Genomic DNA, 20,139 nt, shown 5'->3' on the forward strand with positions numbered 1-20,139 from the left:
CCCACTGGCTCCAGGTCATCTACAAGTCTATGCTAGGTAAAGCTCCGCCTTATCTCAGCTCACTGGTCACGATGGCAACACCCATCCGTAGCACGCGCTCCAGCAGGTGTATCTCACTGATCATCCCTAAAGCCAACACCTCATTTGGCCGCCTTTCGTTCCAGTACTCTGCTGCCTGTGACTGGAACGAATTGCAAAAATCGCTGAAGTTGGAGACTTTCATCTCCCTCACCAACTTCAAACATCAGCTATCTGAGCAGCTAACCGATCGCTGCAGCTGTACATAGTCTATTGGTAAATAGCCCACCCTTTTCACCTACCTCATCCCCGTACTGTTTTTATTTATTTACTTTTCTGCTCTTCTGCACACCAATATCTCTACCTGTACATGACCATCTGATCTTTTATCACTCCAGTGTTAATCTGCAAAATTGTAATTATTTGCCTACCTCCTCATGCCTTTTGCACACATTGTATATAGACCCCCCCTTCGTTTTCTACTGTGTTATTGACTTGTTAATTGTTTACTCCATGTGTAACTCTTTGTTGTATGCTCACACTGCTATGCTTTATCTTGGCCAGGTCGCAGTTGCAAATGAGAACTTGTTCTCAACTAGCCTACCTGGTTAAATAAAGGTGAAATAAAAAATAAATAAAAAAATAAGCACAGCAATGAGCACACGGCAGTAGGCTATAAGCACAGCAATGAGCACACGGCAGTAGGCTATAAGCACAGCAATGAGCACACGGCAGTAGGCTATAAGCGCAGCAATGAGCACACGGCAGTAGGCTATAAGCGCAAATGTTCCATTAGCAGGAGAACGCCATTCTCAAAAGTGACCACTAATGTGATTATTTGTTTTGTTTATAAAGGTGCATTTTTATGGTAAAAATTATCTTCCCCAAACTTCAAACCCCAAACTTCAAACTCACACGCTGTGAAGACCAAGGAGCTCTCCAAACAGGTCAGAGACAAAGTTGTGGAGAAGTACAGATCAAGGTTGGGTTATAAAAAAATTGAACATCCCATGGAGCACCATTAAATCTGTCATTAAAAAAATGAAATAATATGGCACCTAAACAAACCTGCCAATAGAGGGCTGCCCACCAAAACTCACAGCCCAGGCAAGGAGGGCATACATCAGAGAGGTAACAATGAGACTAAAGATAACCCTGAAGGAGCTGCAAAGCTCCACAGTGTAGATTGGAGTATCTGTCCATCGGACCAGTTTAAATCGTACACTCCACAGAGCTGGGCTTTACAGAAGTGGCCAGAAAAAAGCCATTGCTTAAAGTGTTCGTCAAAAGACATGTGGGAGACAACCCAAACATATGGAAGAAGGTACTCTGGTCAGATGACACTAAAATTGAGTTTTTCAGCCATCAAGATAAACGCTATGTCTGGCGCAAACTCAACAGCCCGAGATGAATAGCTATGCACACTCAAATGTTAAGGTTTTTTTGTCTTATTTCTTGCTTGTTTCACAATAAATAAATAAATTCATCTTCAAAGTGGTAGGCATGTTGTAAATCAAATGATACAAACCCCCCAAAAATCTATTTGAATTCCATGTTGTAAGGCAACAAAATAGGAGAAATGCCTTGGGGGTGAATACTTTCGCAAGCCACTGTATATCACTCAAGAATAGTCTGATGGGTGACAATATTAGCCTATAATATTGTCACCCATCAGACTATTCTTGATTTAATCTTGTCTTTACATACACTAAATAGTTTGTGTGTGAAATTTGTTTTGATTTAGAATGGACCATTATCATGAACCTGTATAGAAACAGGGCAGCTGAAATAAATACGTCAGTAGACTATACTCCTGTTTTAAAGAGACGCAATGTGCTTAATACTAGGATAATTGACAAATAAAATAGTAGGCCTAGCATATGGAAAGCTGATGGAATCCTATTTTTTTATAATGACCATCATGCTGTTTTCTCACGCAATTGCATAGCCTATAGAAATATTTGAGCAACATGAGCTCTCATGAAGTGTTTGATTAGATTTGCATTAATCTCAGAGTGATTAAAAGGGACAATAGTTGGCCAGTTTGGTAGGCTACTAATGACCATCAGCAGCATCAGAGCTTGGAGAAGTCTAATTAGCGTAACTAAAAGGTCATGTGGAATTTGACTGCTGTCATGACTCGTGGCCACACCGAAACAGCTCTAGCCATACTATAAAATTATGAAATGAATTGACTGTCCTTCATGGTCCGGTCAGGAAGTTTGGCCAAAAACGGTCATCTAGACACCGGCACATAAATAGACAACATGGAAAAGATGTGCATTATTAGATTGAACACATTACATACATTACAGTGCAATGTTGTAAAATATTACCCATGACAATAATTGACATGACTTTGACATGACTCATCTCTAATTACAAATGGATGGTGTCAAATACCAACTATGGTTTTGCCTCACATTTGGGCTTCTGAGTGGTGCAGCGGTTTAAGGCACTCCATCCGAGTGCTAGACATGTCACTACAGACCCTGGTTTGATTCCAGGCTGTATCACAACAGGCCGTGATTGTGAGTCCCATAAGGGGGCGAACAATTGGCCCAGCATCGTCCTGATTAGGGTTTGGCCGGGCTAGGCCGTCATTATAAATAAGAATTTGTTCTTAACTGACTTGCCTAGTTAAATAAAGGTTGAATAAAAATGTTATTAAATTAACCAACCAGTGGTTTGGATCTTTAACTTTGTCTTTTGGTGATAAATCAAGTGTTATCCGTGACATTTTGAAAGTGATATTCCTTATGTTCTTAACTGTCCATTTATTGATAAATGCAAACTTTGTAAGATCAAAGGAAATGTATTTATTACATTCAAGTAACCAATTCTAAGTGACAAACCAAAGCAGCATATAATTCACTCGTTTTATGCCATCTCCATAATTACTCGTTAGGAAATTATTTTGGTAATAAACCAGCGACATTTCAACATTAGAGGAAACCAGAAGAACCCTTTAAGACTTGAGTTGGATATCACGGAATTATTCAACCATCCAAATTGCAAGTTAAAGAAGAGGTAGCAGAAGGGTTGATATCAATCTAGACTTACTTTCCTGAGGCAGCATTGACTTCTTAACATCCTCCTCACTGCCTCTGTCTGAGGACTCTGCGTTCTGGCTGCCTTGATCTGAAATAGTGGCAGAGGGAAACAGTCTTTCTACAGTCTCAAAAGTAATTAGAAAACAAATACAATCTAATTCTTGGATTGATATTAAGTATGGACACATGACTGTAAGTCGCTTTGGATAAAAGCGACTGCTTAATGTATTTTATTATTTATTATGGGTCAACGGATATTAGATTACCAGAGTCTGATGTGGTTCTGCTTTCAGAATAAATGGGATCTTATTCAAAAACCCAAAGGTAAATCTAAACAGTATTGGTTGTTACATTGAACACCTTTTTAAGTTTGATGGCCAGATTGTTGTTCTGATATTAAAGCATCATATTGTCCTTATAACTAATGTCAAAAGTATGTTATATGTAACAATCAACCATTATGTTGATAAATGACATGTACAGTGCATTCGGAAAGTATTCAGACCCCTCCCCCTTTTACCACATTTTGTTACGTTTCAGCCTTAATATAAAATTGATCAAATAAAATAAAAATCTCAATCTACACACAATAGCCCATAATGAAAAAGCGATACATTTTTAGCTAATTTATAAAGATAAAAAAATAACAGAAATACCTTATTTACCCAAGTATTCAGACCCTTTGCTATAAGAATTGAAATAGAGCACAGGTGCATCGTATTTCCATTAATCCTCCTTGAGATGTTTCTACAACTTGATTGGAGTCCACCTGTGGTAAATTCAATTGATTGGACATGATTTGGAAAGGCACACGCCTGTCTATATAAGGTCCCACAGGTGACATGTCCGAGCAAAAACCAAGCCACGAGGTCAAAGGAATTGTCCTGGGGAAGGGTACCAAAAAAATGTCTGCTGTATAGAAGGTCTCCAAGAACAGTTGCCTCCAGGAGGTGACCAAGAACCTAATGGTCACTCTGACATAGCTCCAGAGATCCAATGTGGAGATGCGAGAACCTTCCAGAAGGACAACCACACTCTACCAATCAGGCCTTTATTGTAGTGGCCAGATGGAAGCCACTCCTCAGTAAAAGGACATGACAGCTTGCTTGGAGTTTGCCAAAAGTCACTTAAAGGGCTCTGACCACGAGAAGCAAGATACTCTGCTCTGATGAACCAAGATTGAACTCTTTGGCCTGAATGCCAAGTGTCACGTCGGGAGGAAACCTGGCACCATCCCTACGGTGAAGCATGGTGGTGGCAGCATCATGCTGTGGGGAGGATTTTCAGCGGCAGGAACTGGAAGACGAGTCAAAATTGAGGGAAAGATGAGCGGAGCAAAGTACAGGACCTCAGACTGGGGCAAAGGTTCACGTTCCAACAGGCCAACGTCCCCAAGCACACAGCCAAGACAACGCAGGAGTGGCTTTGGGACAAGGCTCTGAATGTCCTTGAGTGACCCAGCAGGAGCCCAGACTTGAACCTGATCAAACATCTCTGGAGACATGAAAACAACTATGCATCGACGCTCCCCATCCAACCTGACAGTGCTTGAGAGGATCTGCAGAGAAAAACCAAATACCGGTGTGCCAAGCTTGTAGCGTCACACCCAAGAAGCCTCGAGGCTGTAATCACTACCAAAGGTGCTTCAACAAAGTACTGAGTAAAGGGTTTGAATACTTGTGTAAATGTCTTATTTCAGTTTCACATATCCATCATTTGCAAAACATGTCTAAACCCGTTTTTGCTTTGTCCTTATGGGGTATTGTGTTGTTGGGTTTAGAGAATATGAAACACAGGTATACTAATTCATGTCACTGATGGAGCGCTAAGGTTAAGAGGGTCTACACAAGAAGTTAAGGGTTATAGGAGGAAGGTATATAGTAGGTGCAACTAAGCTTGGAAGGTGTTGAGTGCAGGGAACACGATCTCATGTAGCAGTAGTGATAAACGCGTTGAAGGCTCATATCACTTGGCTCCCCGCTTAGCAAGAATGATGCAATGTTTAGCGCTAAGGATGAGACTCCACCCAAAGTGGGGTATGAATACCACCACGGGGGAGAAGTCATGTCTGTGTCTGAATTACAGATGTATCGACCCTTGGGAAGAATGAACCTTGGCTAAGCTTCTCTAGTGACAGTTATTTACTCTGAAAATTAGAACCTAACAGTGTGCAGATTGAAGAGAGGGAAGAAACAATGTAATCCATTTTAGAATAAGGCTGTAACAAAACAAAATGTTGAAAAAGCCAAAGGGTCTGAATACTTTCCCGAATGTGCTGTATACAGACAGAGGGAGAGGCTGTGATACTAACCTGTAGTTTTCAAGCCAGGAATCACTTTGATGTGTAAAGAGAAAAATACATAGAAATGTTATAATGCATATGGATTTAGGCCGTAGTTCCCACCTTTCATAACAGTACCGTTGATTAATCTTTTCTTAACATTTAACAAAAACAATTTAATTGATATAAATCAAGACCTACCAATTGTCCCGCTTTTGTGCAGAACAAACAGGACCACCGAAACCAAGATCAGAACTACAATAATGGCGATGACTGCCCCAATGACTACAGCACCGAAACTACTGCAATCACAACATATTCCATCTGCAAAACAAAAGGCAGAGTATTTATAAAAAGCAACAATATGTAACCAGAAGCTAACATCAGCTTTGTTCCTGCTTCACTTGCAAAGCTGTTAGTATGCGGTTCAGTTAAATTAAGATGGTTTAGTGTTATTGACACAGGAAACAATCAACACTAAACCAAATTAACCATACTTTACCCCATTTTCCCACAATTGGCGCCTTCAATGTTCTATGGTCGACAGAGCATTCATAAGTTTCCTTATCTGCCTCTGGGATCTGCACACTCATCCTGATCTGGTAGGTGTCATCATCATTGGGTAGGACTCCTGTAGACTGCACTCCATCACGTTCGGTCAATGGAACTCCATTCTTCTTCATTTGCATAATCACATCTTTGGGATAGAAACCTGTGGCCATGCAGATGAGTCGGACATGTCCTGCAGTTTTGGCCTTTTTAGCAAATACATAGACCCTTGGAGGGGCTAAAGAGGGAATAAACGGAGAACATTAATATTATTTCTGATCTCACATGTACAAATGGTTGTTTTTGTTTGTTAGGCTATACTATTTAAGTACTCACAATCAGCCCTACTGAATTCTTTGTCCTCATAATTCATGAATTTGGAAAGCCAGTCCACACACTCCTTCTCCAGGTAGCCTTTGGTGTACTGGTTGAGGATCTGGACCCCGTCCCACTTCCTCTTAGTCGGCTGAGCTTGAACAACTGGGGCCACCCACTGCATATTGGCATCATCAAAGGCCAGGAAGTCATCACCATCGTAGCTGTACTGGTCTGTGCCCTTTATGAATTTCAATGTGCCGTCACTCTGTCGGTCAATCTCACAGCCATGTTTCCACTGAAGGATATGCACATCTGAGAGGAAAAACAAATTAAAAAGACTGTCAATGATGACAATATACATGGATAACTAATGACCTACAATTTTAAAAGATTAACGGTGAGTGTAGGACAGATTGCAGGTGATCCCTCACCAGTGTTGTTGTGCCTCATGCGCTTCATCAAGATATCGACATTAACTTTGAACCACTGCTCCTTGCTCTTGCGTGACTGAGTGCCTTTATCCCAGTAGTCTGCTGGCAGCTTCTCCCTCATCCAGGCCTGTTTGGGAATCTTCTTCTTTGCCACACTGTCATAGTAATCAATCTGTTTGTCATTCATCAGACCCATGGCAGTAAACTCATGGATACCAGGCAATTCTAGTGGCTTTGACAGGGCAGTGTAGATGTAATTCAGGGAGTAGATGTCTGTAGGGAAAACATTTAAACATGGAGATAATTTGTCTGAATCTGCCTTCTCTCCATGTTACTCAGACAATGCTGTAAAACATGAAACGGAAATTACTGTATGTCAAATATTTCTGTCATACTGTAGGTCTGTAACGGCCAACAAAACAATGTATTCAATTAATAGTGTCAAAGAGGCTCTGCATTAGGTTGTCTAAATGGTAGGTGACATAAAACAAATAAGCCGACACTAGTGCATTAGTGAGAAGTGGGACACATTCTGCAACTTAGAAATCAATCTATTTCCTATTAATATATTAAAGGGATACTTCTGGATTTTGGCAATGAGGCCCTTTATCTACTTCCCCAGTCAGATGAACTCATGGATACCAGCTGTATGTCTATGTGTCTAGTATTAAAGAAGTTAGAGGTAGTTTCACAAGCCAATTTCTAACTAGTGTTAGTGCAATGACTAAAAGGCTATGGGTACAGCTAGTTAGCGTTGGCTCGCGAAAGTACCTCTTAACTTCCATCATACTGGACGCAGATACCTAAAAATGGTCTCCACGAGTTCATCTGACTCTGGGGAAGTAGATCAAGGGCTTCATTGATAAAATCCTGAACTATCCCTTTAACACAACACCACCCGAACTCAAGTAGTTCCGACCTCTTGGTGTAATGATTAAGGTGTTGGCTTGACAGCTGCTAGATCCGTTTGAGTCCCGGTCGGGGCTATCCTCCGGATTCGCTACCATATCAAGAAAATGTCCTCTTTCCTTTGTTCGTGTATTGTTTTTGTTTGTATATCGTATTTTAAATGTGTGACTGTCCTTGTGTATGTGTTTTTTTAATTAACAAATAACAAACAAAAGGGGAATAGTCACATGCAAATAAGCATACATACAAACTATTTACATTTCCAGGAATCCTAAACAAACCAATTATTAATACAAGTTAATTGCCTTTTTGTTTTTCATTTTAGTTAGTGCCGTATTGTTTAATTTCATTTATAAAGTGAAGTTAGGTTTTGAATTAGACCATTTGCATTTGTGAATATGAAATTGACCTAGTATTATTAGCAGTTTAATTAAATATACTACATCTTTATCTACATCAAAATACCTCAAATAAATCACTATAGCAAAACCATGAAATAGTACAAGTCCTATTTTTTTTGTAACAAAATTCTGTATGGCAAATTCTACTATAAAAACAGGCAAGAAACTAATGCTAAATGGTCTCCTCCATTCCACAGAAATCACATTTATAGTCAATATTCAGCTTGAATCTTGCCAAAACGTTTCACAGGATAGATTCTATGCAACATTTTAAATGAAACTTCCTTCACCTTGTTACTGATACAATATTTGTTTGCAATTTTCCATGCTTTCCCCCATTGTATTTCACCATAGATATTTGACCAAAAGAATCTTCGAGGGAATTGTAGTATCAAACAATATTCCTAATCTGTTTATAACTATATTTATATTTGATGTTAATATTGCCAATGAATATATTCATGTAAATCTATGTTACTTACATCAACCACAGAGGAATTTAAAAGAGATACAAACCCCCCCCCCCCCCCCTTGGAATTGCATATTTTAAAGTTATCAAGAAATTCCACGTATGAGAGTAGATATCCATCCTCATTCAGTAACTGACCAACCAAAATAATTTTATTTTCCAAACTTACGAAAAAGAAAAAAAACGTATTTTTTTAAATCGTATCTTTGTTGTTCTATGTAAATTATCTGTGAGGGGAAAAATTGCGTTTATTTGGAATTTGGCCAACTGTTCTGGGATTTTATCAACATCTAAATTACACCGAAGCAAAAATTCAAAACCACCAATGAGTCAAATAAATACTTAGGGAAGACATTCCAAATACTGTTCTTAACATACTTCAGAATCCAATTTATTTTAAAAGTATTATTTAGAGTATTGAAATCTAAAATCCACAAGACGTCCTTGTTCTTGGGTATTAGTGAGAATATATTTTCGTAGATAGTGAGGCTTGTTCCTCCAAATAGAATCTCATCTAAGTCCTTTACAATTTTAGGGGATAATTCAAGTAATAGCTACATTGTATGGTTAGATATCATTTTTTTGTGAAAAAACAAATTGCAACTGCAGTCTAAAAACTACAAACTTTGTGATAAGACCCTAAAATTGTTCCTCAGCTAGAAATGTCACACCCTCTCATGCCACCATCTTGAGCGCCCCCAAATTAAGTGTTTAAGGGTTTTGTTAGTTGTCACGCTGTTTTTTTTGTGGATCCCAGGAAGAGTAGCTGCTGCTAAACAAATAGACAAATGTGTAAAACTCCAGTAGTCATTATCAGTATAATTGCAAACACATTAAACTTATTTGCGCATGTTCTACTTTGTGATTTAAAAAATTAGATACTATGCCTTGTTGGTCTAAGCAAAGTAAAAAAGATCTTGTATGTAATGTTTCCTTACAAATGTTTGTTATTGCACCGTTCCTGGCCTGTAAGTGCGCAATAGCGTTCCAGTAACCGATACAAAAAAAAAAATGGAGGAACGCGCATGAAGGTCGACTACAAATACTACAATGCAATTACAACAAGTTGACTATTATGCTAATATACCACCGCAGTATATATATGGTAAGCAATTTTAAGTAATATTTTTATTATTTTGCCACGCCTGGCTGTAAACGTTTACTTTCACTTTTGATATCGAGTACACAACTTACCGCTTTGGCTCCGGCAAATACATTCTAGTGAAAAATATAAAACAAAAAACATCAAATTAGGTCTATACATCTTGCTAATTAAACTACAGCCATTTTCTTCAGCTATATCCCTATTATAGTATATGTTGATGGAAAGCGCCTTTAAAAATTTATGTTGCGTTCCTTGCCCTTTGAAGAGTATTTCTAGCCAATAGAGATGGGTCGTTTGCGAACGAGTCGGCTCTTAAAGCTGGCTCTTGTAGGTGAACGTTGGGAGCCGATTCGCGTATCAGAACAGCCGAATCTATTTATAAAAAATTAAAGTATGAATAATCAAAAGATACAAATGAATAGTTACGAATCCCTTTTGGCCCGACAGTCTAGGGGAGATGGTAAGGAGACCCGTAACATAAGCACATTGTAATAGTGAAAAAGTGAGAACGAAATAACCACAGACAACTAAATTACCGTCAAACACATGGTTTATTAGAAAACACACCGTAATGGGTGGGTGGGGTGGAGCAGGTAAAGGGGCTGAGCTGGACCCAAGGAAAGAAACAATAAGCATCCAAAACACCCCTAAGCTAGACTAGCCTATTTCAACAAAAGCTAACTAACCAAAAATACGGTGGGTGGTCCGCCCAGTTCTAACTAGAGTTAACAAAGTTTACCTACGGGTAGTGTATGCCCATGGGCGACTTTTCTTAGTTCCCCTTTCCCACCAGCAAACAAACACCATAACCAAAAACAATACTCACAGGTGAGGACAAAGTGATATGGAGGCGCTCAAACAAAAGATAGCTTAATACATAAAGAGCAATAGTAGGAGAGGGTGAAACAGCGCGATCTACAGACATATGGCATTTACAGAGAGATTGAGCTCTAGAGGAAACAACTGACAGGGTTTTTAAACCAAGGGAAAGGAACTGTGATTGGGTAGGAAACAGGAGGAGGTGTGTCTTCTGATTGATTGGGGAGTGATGATTTTCACCTATGAGGAGAGAAAAGAACACAGGACACAAACACACACACCCACGGGATACCTGTATCCGTAACAAATATAATTAACTAATTTAAAGAACGCAAAAATAAATCAAATAATATAGGCCTAAATGCTCAAGCCACACATTCGTTCTGACTGTCTGCTCAGACTGACAGCCTCACCTGTTGTTCCTGTCAATCAGACAAGCAGTGACAACCAATGAACCAAATTCAAATCAAATCAAATTTATTTATATAGCCCTTCGTACATCAGCTGATATCTCAAAGTGCTGTACAGAAACCCAGCCTAAAACCCCAAACAGCAAGCAATGCAGGTGTAGAAGCACGGTGGCTAGGAAAAACTCCCTAGAAAGGCCAAAACCTAGGAAGAAACCTAGAGAGGAACCAGGCTATGTGGGGTGGCCAGTCCTCTTCTGGCTGTGCCGGGTGGAGATTATAACAGAACATGGCCAAGATGTTCAAATGTTCATAAATGACCAGCATGGTCGTATAATAATAAGGCAGAACAGTTGAAACTGGAGCAGCAGCACGGTCAGATGGACTGGGGACAGCAAGGAGTCATCATGTCAGGTAGTCCTGGGGCATGGTCCTAGGGCTCAGTTCCTCCGAGAGAGAGAAAAAAGAGAATTAGAGAGAGCATATGTGGGGTGGCCAGTCCTCTTCTGGCTGTGCCGGGTGGAGATTATAACAGAACATGGCCAAGATGTTCAAATGTTCATAAATGACCAGCATGTTCGAATAATAAGAAGGCAGAACAGTTGAAACTGGAGCAGCAGCACGGCCAGGTGGACTGGGGACAGCAAGGAGTCATCATGTCAGGTAATCCTGGGGCATGGTCCTAGGGCTCAGGTCCTCCGAGAGAGAGAAAGAAAGAGAGAAGGAGAGAATTAGAGAACGCACACTTAGATTCACACAGGACACCGAATAGGACAGGAGAAGTACTCCAGATATAACAGACTGACCCTAGCCCTCCGACACATAAACTACTGCAGCATAAATACTGGAGGCTGAGACAGGAGGGGTCAGGAGACACTGTGGACCCATCCGAGGACACCCCCGGACAGGGCCAAACAGGAAGGATATAACCCCACCCACTTTGCCAAAGCACAGCCCCCACACCACTAGAGGGATATCTTCAACCACCAACTTACCATCCTGAGACAGGGCCGAGTATAGCCCACAAAGATCTCCGCCATGGCACAACCCAAGGGGGGGCGCCAACCCAGACAGGATGACCACATCAGTGAATCAACCCACTCAGGTGACACACCCCTTCCAGGGACGGCATGAGAGAGCCCCAGTAAGCGAGTGACTCAGCCCCTGTAATAGGGTTAGAGGCAGAGAATCCAAGTGGAAAGAGGGGAACCGGCCAGGCAGAGACAGCAAGGGCGGTTCGTTGCTCCAGAGCCTTTCCGTTCACCTTCCCACTCCTGGGCCAGACTACACTCAATCATATGACCCACTGAAGAGATGAGTCTTCAGTAAAGACTTAAGGGTTGAGACCGAGTTTGCGTCTCTGACATGGGTGGGCAGACCGTTCCATAAAAATGGAGCTCTATAGGAGAAAGCCCTGCCTCCAGCTGTTTGCTTAGAAATTCTAGGGACAATTAGGAGGCCTGCGTCTTGTGACCGTAGCGTACGTGTAGGTATGTACGGCAGGACCAAATCAGAGAGATAGGTAGGAGCAAGCCCATGTAATGCTTTGTAGGTTAGCAGTAAAACCTTGAAATCAGCCCTTGCTTTGACAGGAAGCCAGTGTAGAGAGGCTAGCACTGGAGTAATATGATCACATTTTTTGGTTCTAGTCAGGATTCTAGCAGCCGTATTTAGCACCAACTGAAGTTTATTTTGTGCTTTATCCGGGTAGCCGGAAAGTAGAGCATTGCAGTAGTCTAACCTAGAAGTGACAAAAGCATGGATACATTTTTCTGCATCATTTTTGGACAGAAAGTTTCTGATTTTTGCAATGTTACGTAGATGGAAAAAAGCTGTCCTTGAAATGGTCTTGATATGTTCTTCAAAAGAGAGATCCGGGTCCAGAGTAACGCCGAGGTCCTTCACAGTTTTATTTGAGACGACTGTACAACCATTAAGATTAATTGTCAGATTCAACAGAAGATCTCTTTGTTTCTTGGGACCTAGAACAAGCATCTCTGTTTTGTCCGAGTTTAAAAGTAGAAAGTTTGCAGCCCTCCACTTCCTTATGTCTGAAACACATGCTTCTAGCAAGGGCAATTTTGGGGCTTCACCATGTTTCATTGAAAGGTACAGCTGTGTGTCATCCGCATAGCAGTGAAAGTTAACATTATGTTTTCGAATAACATCCCCAAGAGGTAAAATATATAGTGAAAACAATAGTGGTCCTAAAACGGAACCTTGAGGAACACCGAAATTTACAGTTGATTTGTCAGAGGACAAACCATTCACAGAGACAAACTGATATCTTTCCGACAGATAAGATCTAAACCAGGCCAGAACTTGTCCGTGTAGACCAATTTGGGTTTCCAATCTCTCCAAAAGAATGTGGTGATCGATGGTATCAAAAGCAGCACTAAGGTCTAGGAGCACGAGGACAGATGCAGAGCCTCGGTTCGATGCCATTAAAATGTAATTTACCACCTTCACAAGTGCCGTCTCAGTGCTATGATGGGGTCTAAAACCAGACTGAAGCATTTCATATACATTGTTTGTCTTCAGGAAGGCAGTAAGTTGCCGGTTCTACGTACAACCTACACCGGCATATGCGAACTGTGCACTTTGAGAAACTAGCGGGCCTGCTAGTGATAGTGGTGGAGACAGCACCTCCACACCTGGAGAAGAATCCACTCACTCAAATAGGCCTACTCCGCGACCCACAGCGACGCAGTCTTCTATGGACTAGTTTATGCCAAAGTCTATGTTTGTAGCAAAACAAGGCCAAATTGATATTGCATTGGCTAAAATGATTGCCACCAATTTTCAGCCATTTTTGATCATGGAGGACAGAGGTTTTTAGAAATTAAAGCAATAGTCTAAATCCAGTGTACACAATTCCAAGCAGGAAAACCCTTTCAAAATAACTTATTCCACAACTGTATGAGAGCACACAGGCTTCAGTGCGGGAAGAGTCCAAAAATCTACTGCAGTTTGCCTTACCACTGACTGCTGGACATCAAGGGTAACCACTTCTTACATGTTGCATGTCACTTCATTGAAGATTTGTCGATGTCTAGCTGTCTTCTGGACTGCTTTGAATTCAACGACAGACACACCTCAGAAAAACTCTGCAGAGGAACTGTTGAGAGTGGCCAGAGAATGGCAAGTAGATGGAAAAGTGGTCTGTTGTGTTAGCGACATTGCAGCTAACCTAACCAAATTTTTAAATGGACCCATCATCCATGTCTTTCCCACACAATTAACCTGATTGTAATAGATGCAGCCCACTGTGGACAAAGTGAAAGCAGCTCTTCCACAGGAGCACAGTAGGTGCTGAAAACTAAAGTCTACACAACGCCAGATGGGGATGCCTGAGCTGAGGCCTAAACAAGACTGCATGCAATACAAGGTGGAATTCAACATTTTATATGTTGATGCGGTTTCTTGAGTCAAAAGATGCCGTCCTCTCTACCCTGGCCATTGTCAATGCACCTGTTGATGCTCTGACCCAAGAGGAATGGGAGGTGGTGGAGGAGTTGTGCAGAGTCCTGGAACCCTTTGAGCAGGTCACTGTGGAGGTTAGTGGAGGGAGGTACAGTAAAGCAGTTATTACTACATCATTATTTAATCAAGTATTATATATGTATATGAGCAGTAGATGAGAATGTAGTATCAGTACACAAAACATGAACCTGAACTAATACGTTACTGTTCTCTCTTTTCAGCTATGTGACAGCCTCAAAAATGATACTCCTGTGTAAGGGTCTGCAGTGAATTACTGCCAGCCACCAGAGAGAAGCAAATGTAACCACAGGACATGTGACAGAGTTGATGGACACCCTATGTTCATCAATGGACAGAAAGTTCCACAGAATGGAATATAATCACGTGCTATCAGAAACCGCTGCAGTTGACCCCAGGTTTAAGAAGTTAGCCTTCAGTGATGCCAGAGCGATTGATGAGGCTCTTCAAATAATAACCTCAGCAGCAGGGAGGGACTGCCCCAGCAGTCAGCTGGCTCAGGCACCAGGGCAACAGGAAGAAGAGGGATAAGATGGAGTAGAAGCACCAGCAGTAGTGCCACAAACGTCTACTGTTTGGATGCTGTTTTGCGAGAGAGCAACTGGGGATGCAGCACGAAGGAATCTTAGCAGATGCCATAATGGAGGTCCGATCCTATTTAGAGGAGCCCCTCCTCCAAAGATCTGCAGATCCTCTGAGCTGGTGGAAGAACAAGGCCTCTGTCTACCCACGGCTTACTAAAGTCATGACAGGGAGACTCTGCATAGTGGCCACATCTGTTCCCTCTGAGAGGTTCTTCTCAAACACGGGACAAATAATTACTGACAGAAGAAACAGCATCAGCCTATGGAAAGTAAGGCCGCTTGCATTTCTGAATACAAATCTCTCATAAAAGCTAAATCTGGTCAGCATTGCTGTGTGCTGCTGGTTATTACATGGCAATAAAGAAGAGAGAGAAAAGAGGGACCAGTTTAATGTTTTAAGTGGGATGCTGCAGTTTTGTACATGATTTATTTTTCTTTGATATGGTGCAATATTCTATTATTCTGTTCAGATTGTATTAGTTTAGAATGGTTAGATTTATATACATTAATAAGTTATACTTTAAATGCAAATTATTATTATTTTTCATAACAAACAAATGCATTTTTAAATACATTTTGGTCAAGGTAGAGTAAGATTTAATTTAATACTTTAATTAGAATTGTTTTAACACCAATCATAGTCAAACTATCGCAAACTGTTTGACTTGAAAAAATACAAAACATATATTTTTTAAAGAGCCGTTTGGTGAGCTGAGCCGAACGAGCCGATTCACTGAAAAGAGCCAGAATGCCAATCACTACTAGCCAATGATTTTCTAGGGCTGAAATGAACCTTAACTGTTGTCAGGTAGAATAGAGCGTATGAGGTTTCCGCGGATGTATGCTGTTGCGTCATACTGAAGAAAAATAGACTTTGAAAATATAATAACACATTTTTACTTGAAATCAAATATTTAATCAAATCCATAGAATAAGTAAACGACAAAAAAAATGCATGTATTCTACCAACTCATATTTTTATTTGACGTACTTATTTGACGTACTTTCACTGACATTTCATGTGTAGTAATTTTTATTTGTTCATTTGCTTTAATGTTATTTTATGTTTCTTAATTTAAGAGAAAATATACTTGTAATGATGTAATATGCCCATTTGTTATTGTATTTCAATTTGACATTTACATTTAAAAAATATAAAGGCTATCAAAATACCGTGATTTTTCACCTTAGGTTGGAATTGGTAGGAATGGATAACTTAAATCATGGACAACAATAACAAACATTCACATACCCTCAATCATTTTATTATGTAACAATTATGATACATTGACAGACATTTTCTGACCACTTGGTAAACTTTCTGTTTATCAGTTTGTCAGTCTCTTTCTCTGATGATATATATCTCATCATAATGTAATGATTGATTGCTCTGACATAAGTGTCAATCAGTACATCTCTACTGTCAACTCATCCCTCTCTTCATCATCAATTCATCCTCCAGCCCTCTACCTTACCCTTTTTCAAGTTCCCCACACTCCAGAAGTCCAAGTGCCTCCTCTTTTTCCCGACCCCTCCCTCCTTTTTTACTTCCTTCCGAAGCGGAACCCGAAGCCTCCCTTCTCTCTGTTGAATGCCTGAAGCCCGCCGGCGATGGATGTGAGAGCTTCGTTCCTCTTTCCTCCCCCCTCTCCTCCCTCTTCGCCCCCCTCTTGGTAGTGCAGAGTGTCGATAGGGTGACCGGGGAAGGGAGCCAGCGGCCTCATCTCCAGATCCCCCCTCTGGCCCCTCATCAAGCCCTTCTGTCCCCAGCCGTTCTCTTCTACCAGCTCGCTGAGCAGGCCCAGGCGTGGGTCCTCTGGTCCCAGCTCCAGTAGCTGCCCCCAAGAGCGGAGACCCGCAGCAGCTACAGCCCCTGGGACATCGAGGGAGGCCTGGAGCTGGAGTAAGTCAGCCTCCCACTCAGGGTTCTCCAATGTGGGCAGGATGGCAAGGGGGAAGTAGGGGTGCCCGTGTGCCCCCGGGATGGGAACCAGCAGAGCCAGTGAGAAAAAAGTGAGCATCGGTTGAGAGGCACAGAGAAGGAACGAAGATAATCTCATCTATAGGTTGTTGGAAAGATAAAGTAGTTGTGAAATAAATCACAAAATATAAAAAGAGTCAATGTATCATAAGTTGCAAACCTATCCAGATATTTGCAAGCCCTGCTTTTTAGGGCCCTATTAAAGAATAATACAAAATTAACTGTGTGGGGCAAGAAACCTCAACTTCATAACACAGCATTCCTCCTTCTAACACCAAAATTTACTTTTACCCTGAAATAGCACTAAGTGGGTTAGATAACATAGGACAGCAGCACAGATTTCTACAGATATTTAGTTAGAACTGTTTACTATGTAAGCACTGAATCATATGTACCTGCTGTACATATTAGTACACAGAAATAAACTGAATATCAACGTCCACACCTAATACCAACCACATAAGCATTGATATATCCATTGGCTTACCTTGTAGAGTTTTCAGTGTTTCTGCCTTGACATTCCCCTGACCCTTTAAATACCCCATAAATGAAAAGAGTTATCAGCTGACAGCATCGTGTCCTCTGTCCCTGATTGGTTAATCGGGCCCTTGACGCACAAGTGCAATGCAACTCTGACATCTACATTCTTCTGACTTGGAAACAGGTCTTACTTAACTGATGGACTCTAAAGTGCCCAATTATTGTGAAGTGAATCATTAGGATTGGAGAAACCGCGTTAAGGTCTCAGTCATTAAGGTCATCTCACGGGGAGGACACAGACACACCTGAAAGAATTCCATTGTCCGGTTCCTGACATAATCCCAATCATTAGTTCATAAATACTCTGGATCAGTCACTTTTTCCATTTGAACTTTTCAAGTAAAAACGTCATTCAACCAGACTTCTATAATGATCATACAAAACAGACTATGTGTGACATTCCAACACGAAAGATAACTTATTTTTTGCTTCCTGTTTGCCATGTAAAAATCCTCAAATCCTCATGTTTTGTTTGTTTTCTTATCTGTATATTGGTACCTAAGTTTATGTCATTGTCTGGTGTTGTTGGGTGTCTACAAAATATCCTATTTTGGGCAGTGGGTAATTGGTATTATGCAAGCGTAAGTGGTTTATTGAGGTCACACCTACACTATAAATGTTATTAATTACTTAACATAGCGGTTATCCTCATAGAGGACAGTCCTGTGTGCTTAGTAAATTCTCCTTTAAAAAAAATTATCCAGTACTTTTGTATATTTTTAGCCAGTAGTTCTGAAAGTAGTAATTACAAGCCAAAAGTGGGCCCTGAAAATTGCTTCCCATGTCCTGTGTGTGCAGATATGCTCTCCCTCTCTCGTTCTGCTGTGTGTGCATCTCACTTGCTGTTTACTCAAATGGCAAGGGGATGAAGCTCATTGGCTGAAAGTCAAATTGCTAGGGGTTGGCCCATGTGGGGGTAAATGTTGCTCCGCAGCTTCCAGAAAAACAGTCGCTTTCAAACAAGGGATTTTGTGGCCAGTTGAGGTGAAACAGCATACCACCCTCCATCCCACTGCTGGCTTGCTTTTGAAGCTAAGCAGGGTTGGTCCCTGGATGGGAGACCAGATGGTGCTGGAAGTGGTGTTGGAGGGCCAGTAGGAGGCACCCTCTACTCAAAAGAAAATGCCCCAGGGCAGTGATTGGGGACATTGCCCTGTGTAGGGTGCTTTCTTTAGGATGGGGGGTTAAATGGGTGATCCCATGGCACTTGTTGTAAGAGTAGGGGTGTTAACCTCAGTGTCCTGGCTAAATTCCCAATCTGGACCTCACACCATCCACAGTCACCTAATCATCCCCACCTTACAATTGGCTCATTCATTCATCCCCTTTAACTGTTCCCCAGGTCGTTGCTGTAAATGAGAACATGTTCTCAGTCAACTTACCTGGTAAAATAAAAAATAAATACAAATTCTGCTCATAGATCACGCATGAACTACACATTGAAACATCCAGCCCAAAGGAGGAGGTTTAAAAAAATATATAAAAAATTGCCAAAGTTCCCAGAGCATGTCTAAGAGGATTGCAGTATGATCTGAACTTAACCTGGGGCCGGATTCACTAAACATTACCTACGAAAAAACTTAAGAAGCTGCTTAAGAAAAAAAAAGAAGTTCATAAGATAGTTCATAAATGCAATTAACCAAAATGTATTTAGGAATTCGTTGTTTTCTTAGGAACTTCGTAAATATCTTCTTATGTGGCATTGACATTTAGTGACATGCTTGAAACCAATAAATGAGCCTATGTGACAGGGATGATAAGATTTGACCCACTATAATAAAGTGTTGATATTTCAATTTTATTACATAGATTTTTTTGCTTTATGTCTCGAGAACAAAAAGGTTTTAGTTGGCTCGCAAACCCTTTACACACAAACAAAACATTTTTTTCACACATTATAGCCATCAGACTAACGTTAGCTACTCTACATCAACCCACAAAAATGGATAAACAAGGAAATCTCAATAAAAACTCCAGTAAACAAGAGCTTGAAGTGATGGTGGAGGAAATAGCAGCCAGGAAAAAGCCATGGAAGACCCATTTGTGACGAAGCTTTAACTTTGATGTCTTGAGATGTTTCTTCAATATATCCACATAATTTCACTTCCTCGTGATGCCATCTATTTTGTGAAGTGCACCAGTCCCTCCTGCAGCAAAGAACCTCCACATCATGATGCTGCCACCCTCATGCTTCACGGTTGGGATGGTGTTCTTCGGCTTGCAAGCTTCCCCCTTTTCCTCCAAACATAACGATAGTCATTATGGCCAAACAGTATTATTTTTGTTTCAACAGACCAGAGGACATTTCTCCAAAAAGTACGATCTTTGTCCCCATGTGCAGTTGCAAACCGTGGTCTGGCTTTTTTATGGAGGTTTTGGAGCAGTGGCTTCTTCCTTGCTGAGCGCTTTCAGGTTATGTCGATATAAGACTCGTTTTACTGTAGATATAGATACTTTTGTACCCGTTTCCTCCAGAATCTTCACAAGGTCCTTTGCTGTTGTTCTGGGATTGATTTGCACTTTTCGCATCAGTACGTACGTTCATCTCTAGGAGACAGAACGCTTCTCCTTCCTGAGCGGTATGACGGTTACATGGTACCATGGTGTTTATACTTGCGTACTATTGTTTGTACAGATGACCGTGGTACCTTCAGGCGTTTGGAAATTGGTCCCACAGATGAACCAGACTTGTGGGGGGCCACAATTTTTTTTCAGAGGTCTTGGCTGATTTCATTAGATTTTCCCATGATGTCAAGCAGAGGCGCTGAGTTTG

General features: G+C 41.0%; 1 protein-coding gene across 2 annotated transcripts; it reads right to left on the reverse strand.

The window, feature by feature from the left end:
- Window positions 1–1,874: 1,874 nt before the first annotated feature.
- On the reverse strand, window positions 1,875–10,457 carry LOC109907504 (class I histocompatibility antigen, F10 alpha chain-like). Of its 2 annotated transcripts, none has more exons than XM_031793606.1 (8): window positions 10,361–10,457; window positions 6,651–6,923; window positions 6,238–6,531; window positions 5,855–6,139; window positions 5,554–5,676; window positions 5,383–5,406; window positions 3,082–3,159; window positions 1,875–2,258 (listed from the first exon to the last, which is right to left on the reverse strand). In XM_031793606.1, the coding sequence occupies exons 2-8, from the start codon at window positions 6,844–6,846 to the stop codon at window positions 2,221–2,223; spliced, it is 1,038 nt and encodes a 345-aa protein (XP_031649466.1). In that variant the 5' UTR covers window positions 6,847–6,923; window positions 10,361–10,457; the 3' UTR covers window positions 1,875–2,220. The 2 variants fall into 2 exon arrangements, with proteins under 2 accessions (XP_031649466.1, XP_031649465.1); XM_031793605.1 differs by lacking the exon at window positions 10,361–10,457 and adding an exon at window positions 9,624–9,834.
- Window positions 10,458–20,139: the final 9,682 nt, after the last annotated feature.

Source organism: Oncorhynchus kisutch, linkage group LG17 (assembly GCF_002021735.2).
Source record: "Oncorhynchus kisutch isolate 150728-3 linkage group LG17, Okis_V2, whole genome shotgun sequence".
NCBI classification, from domain to species: domain Eukaryota; kingdom Metazoa; phylum Chordata; class Actinopteri; order Salmoniformes; family Salmonidae; genus Oncorhynchus; species Oncorhynchus kisutch.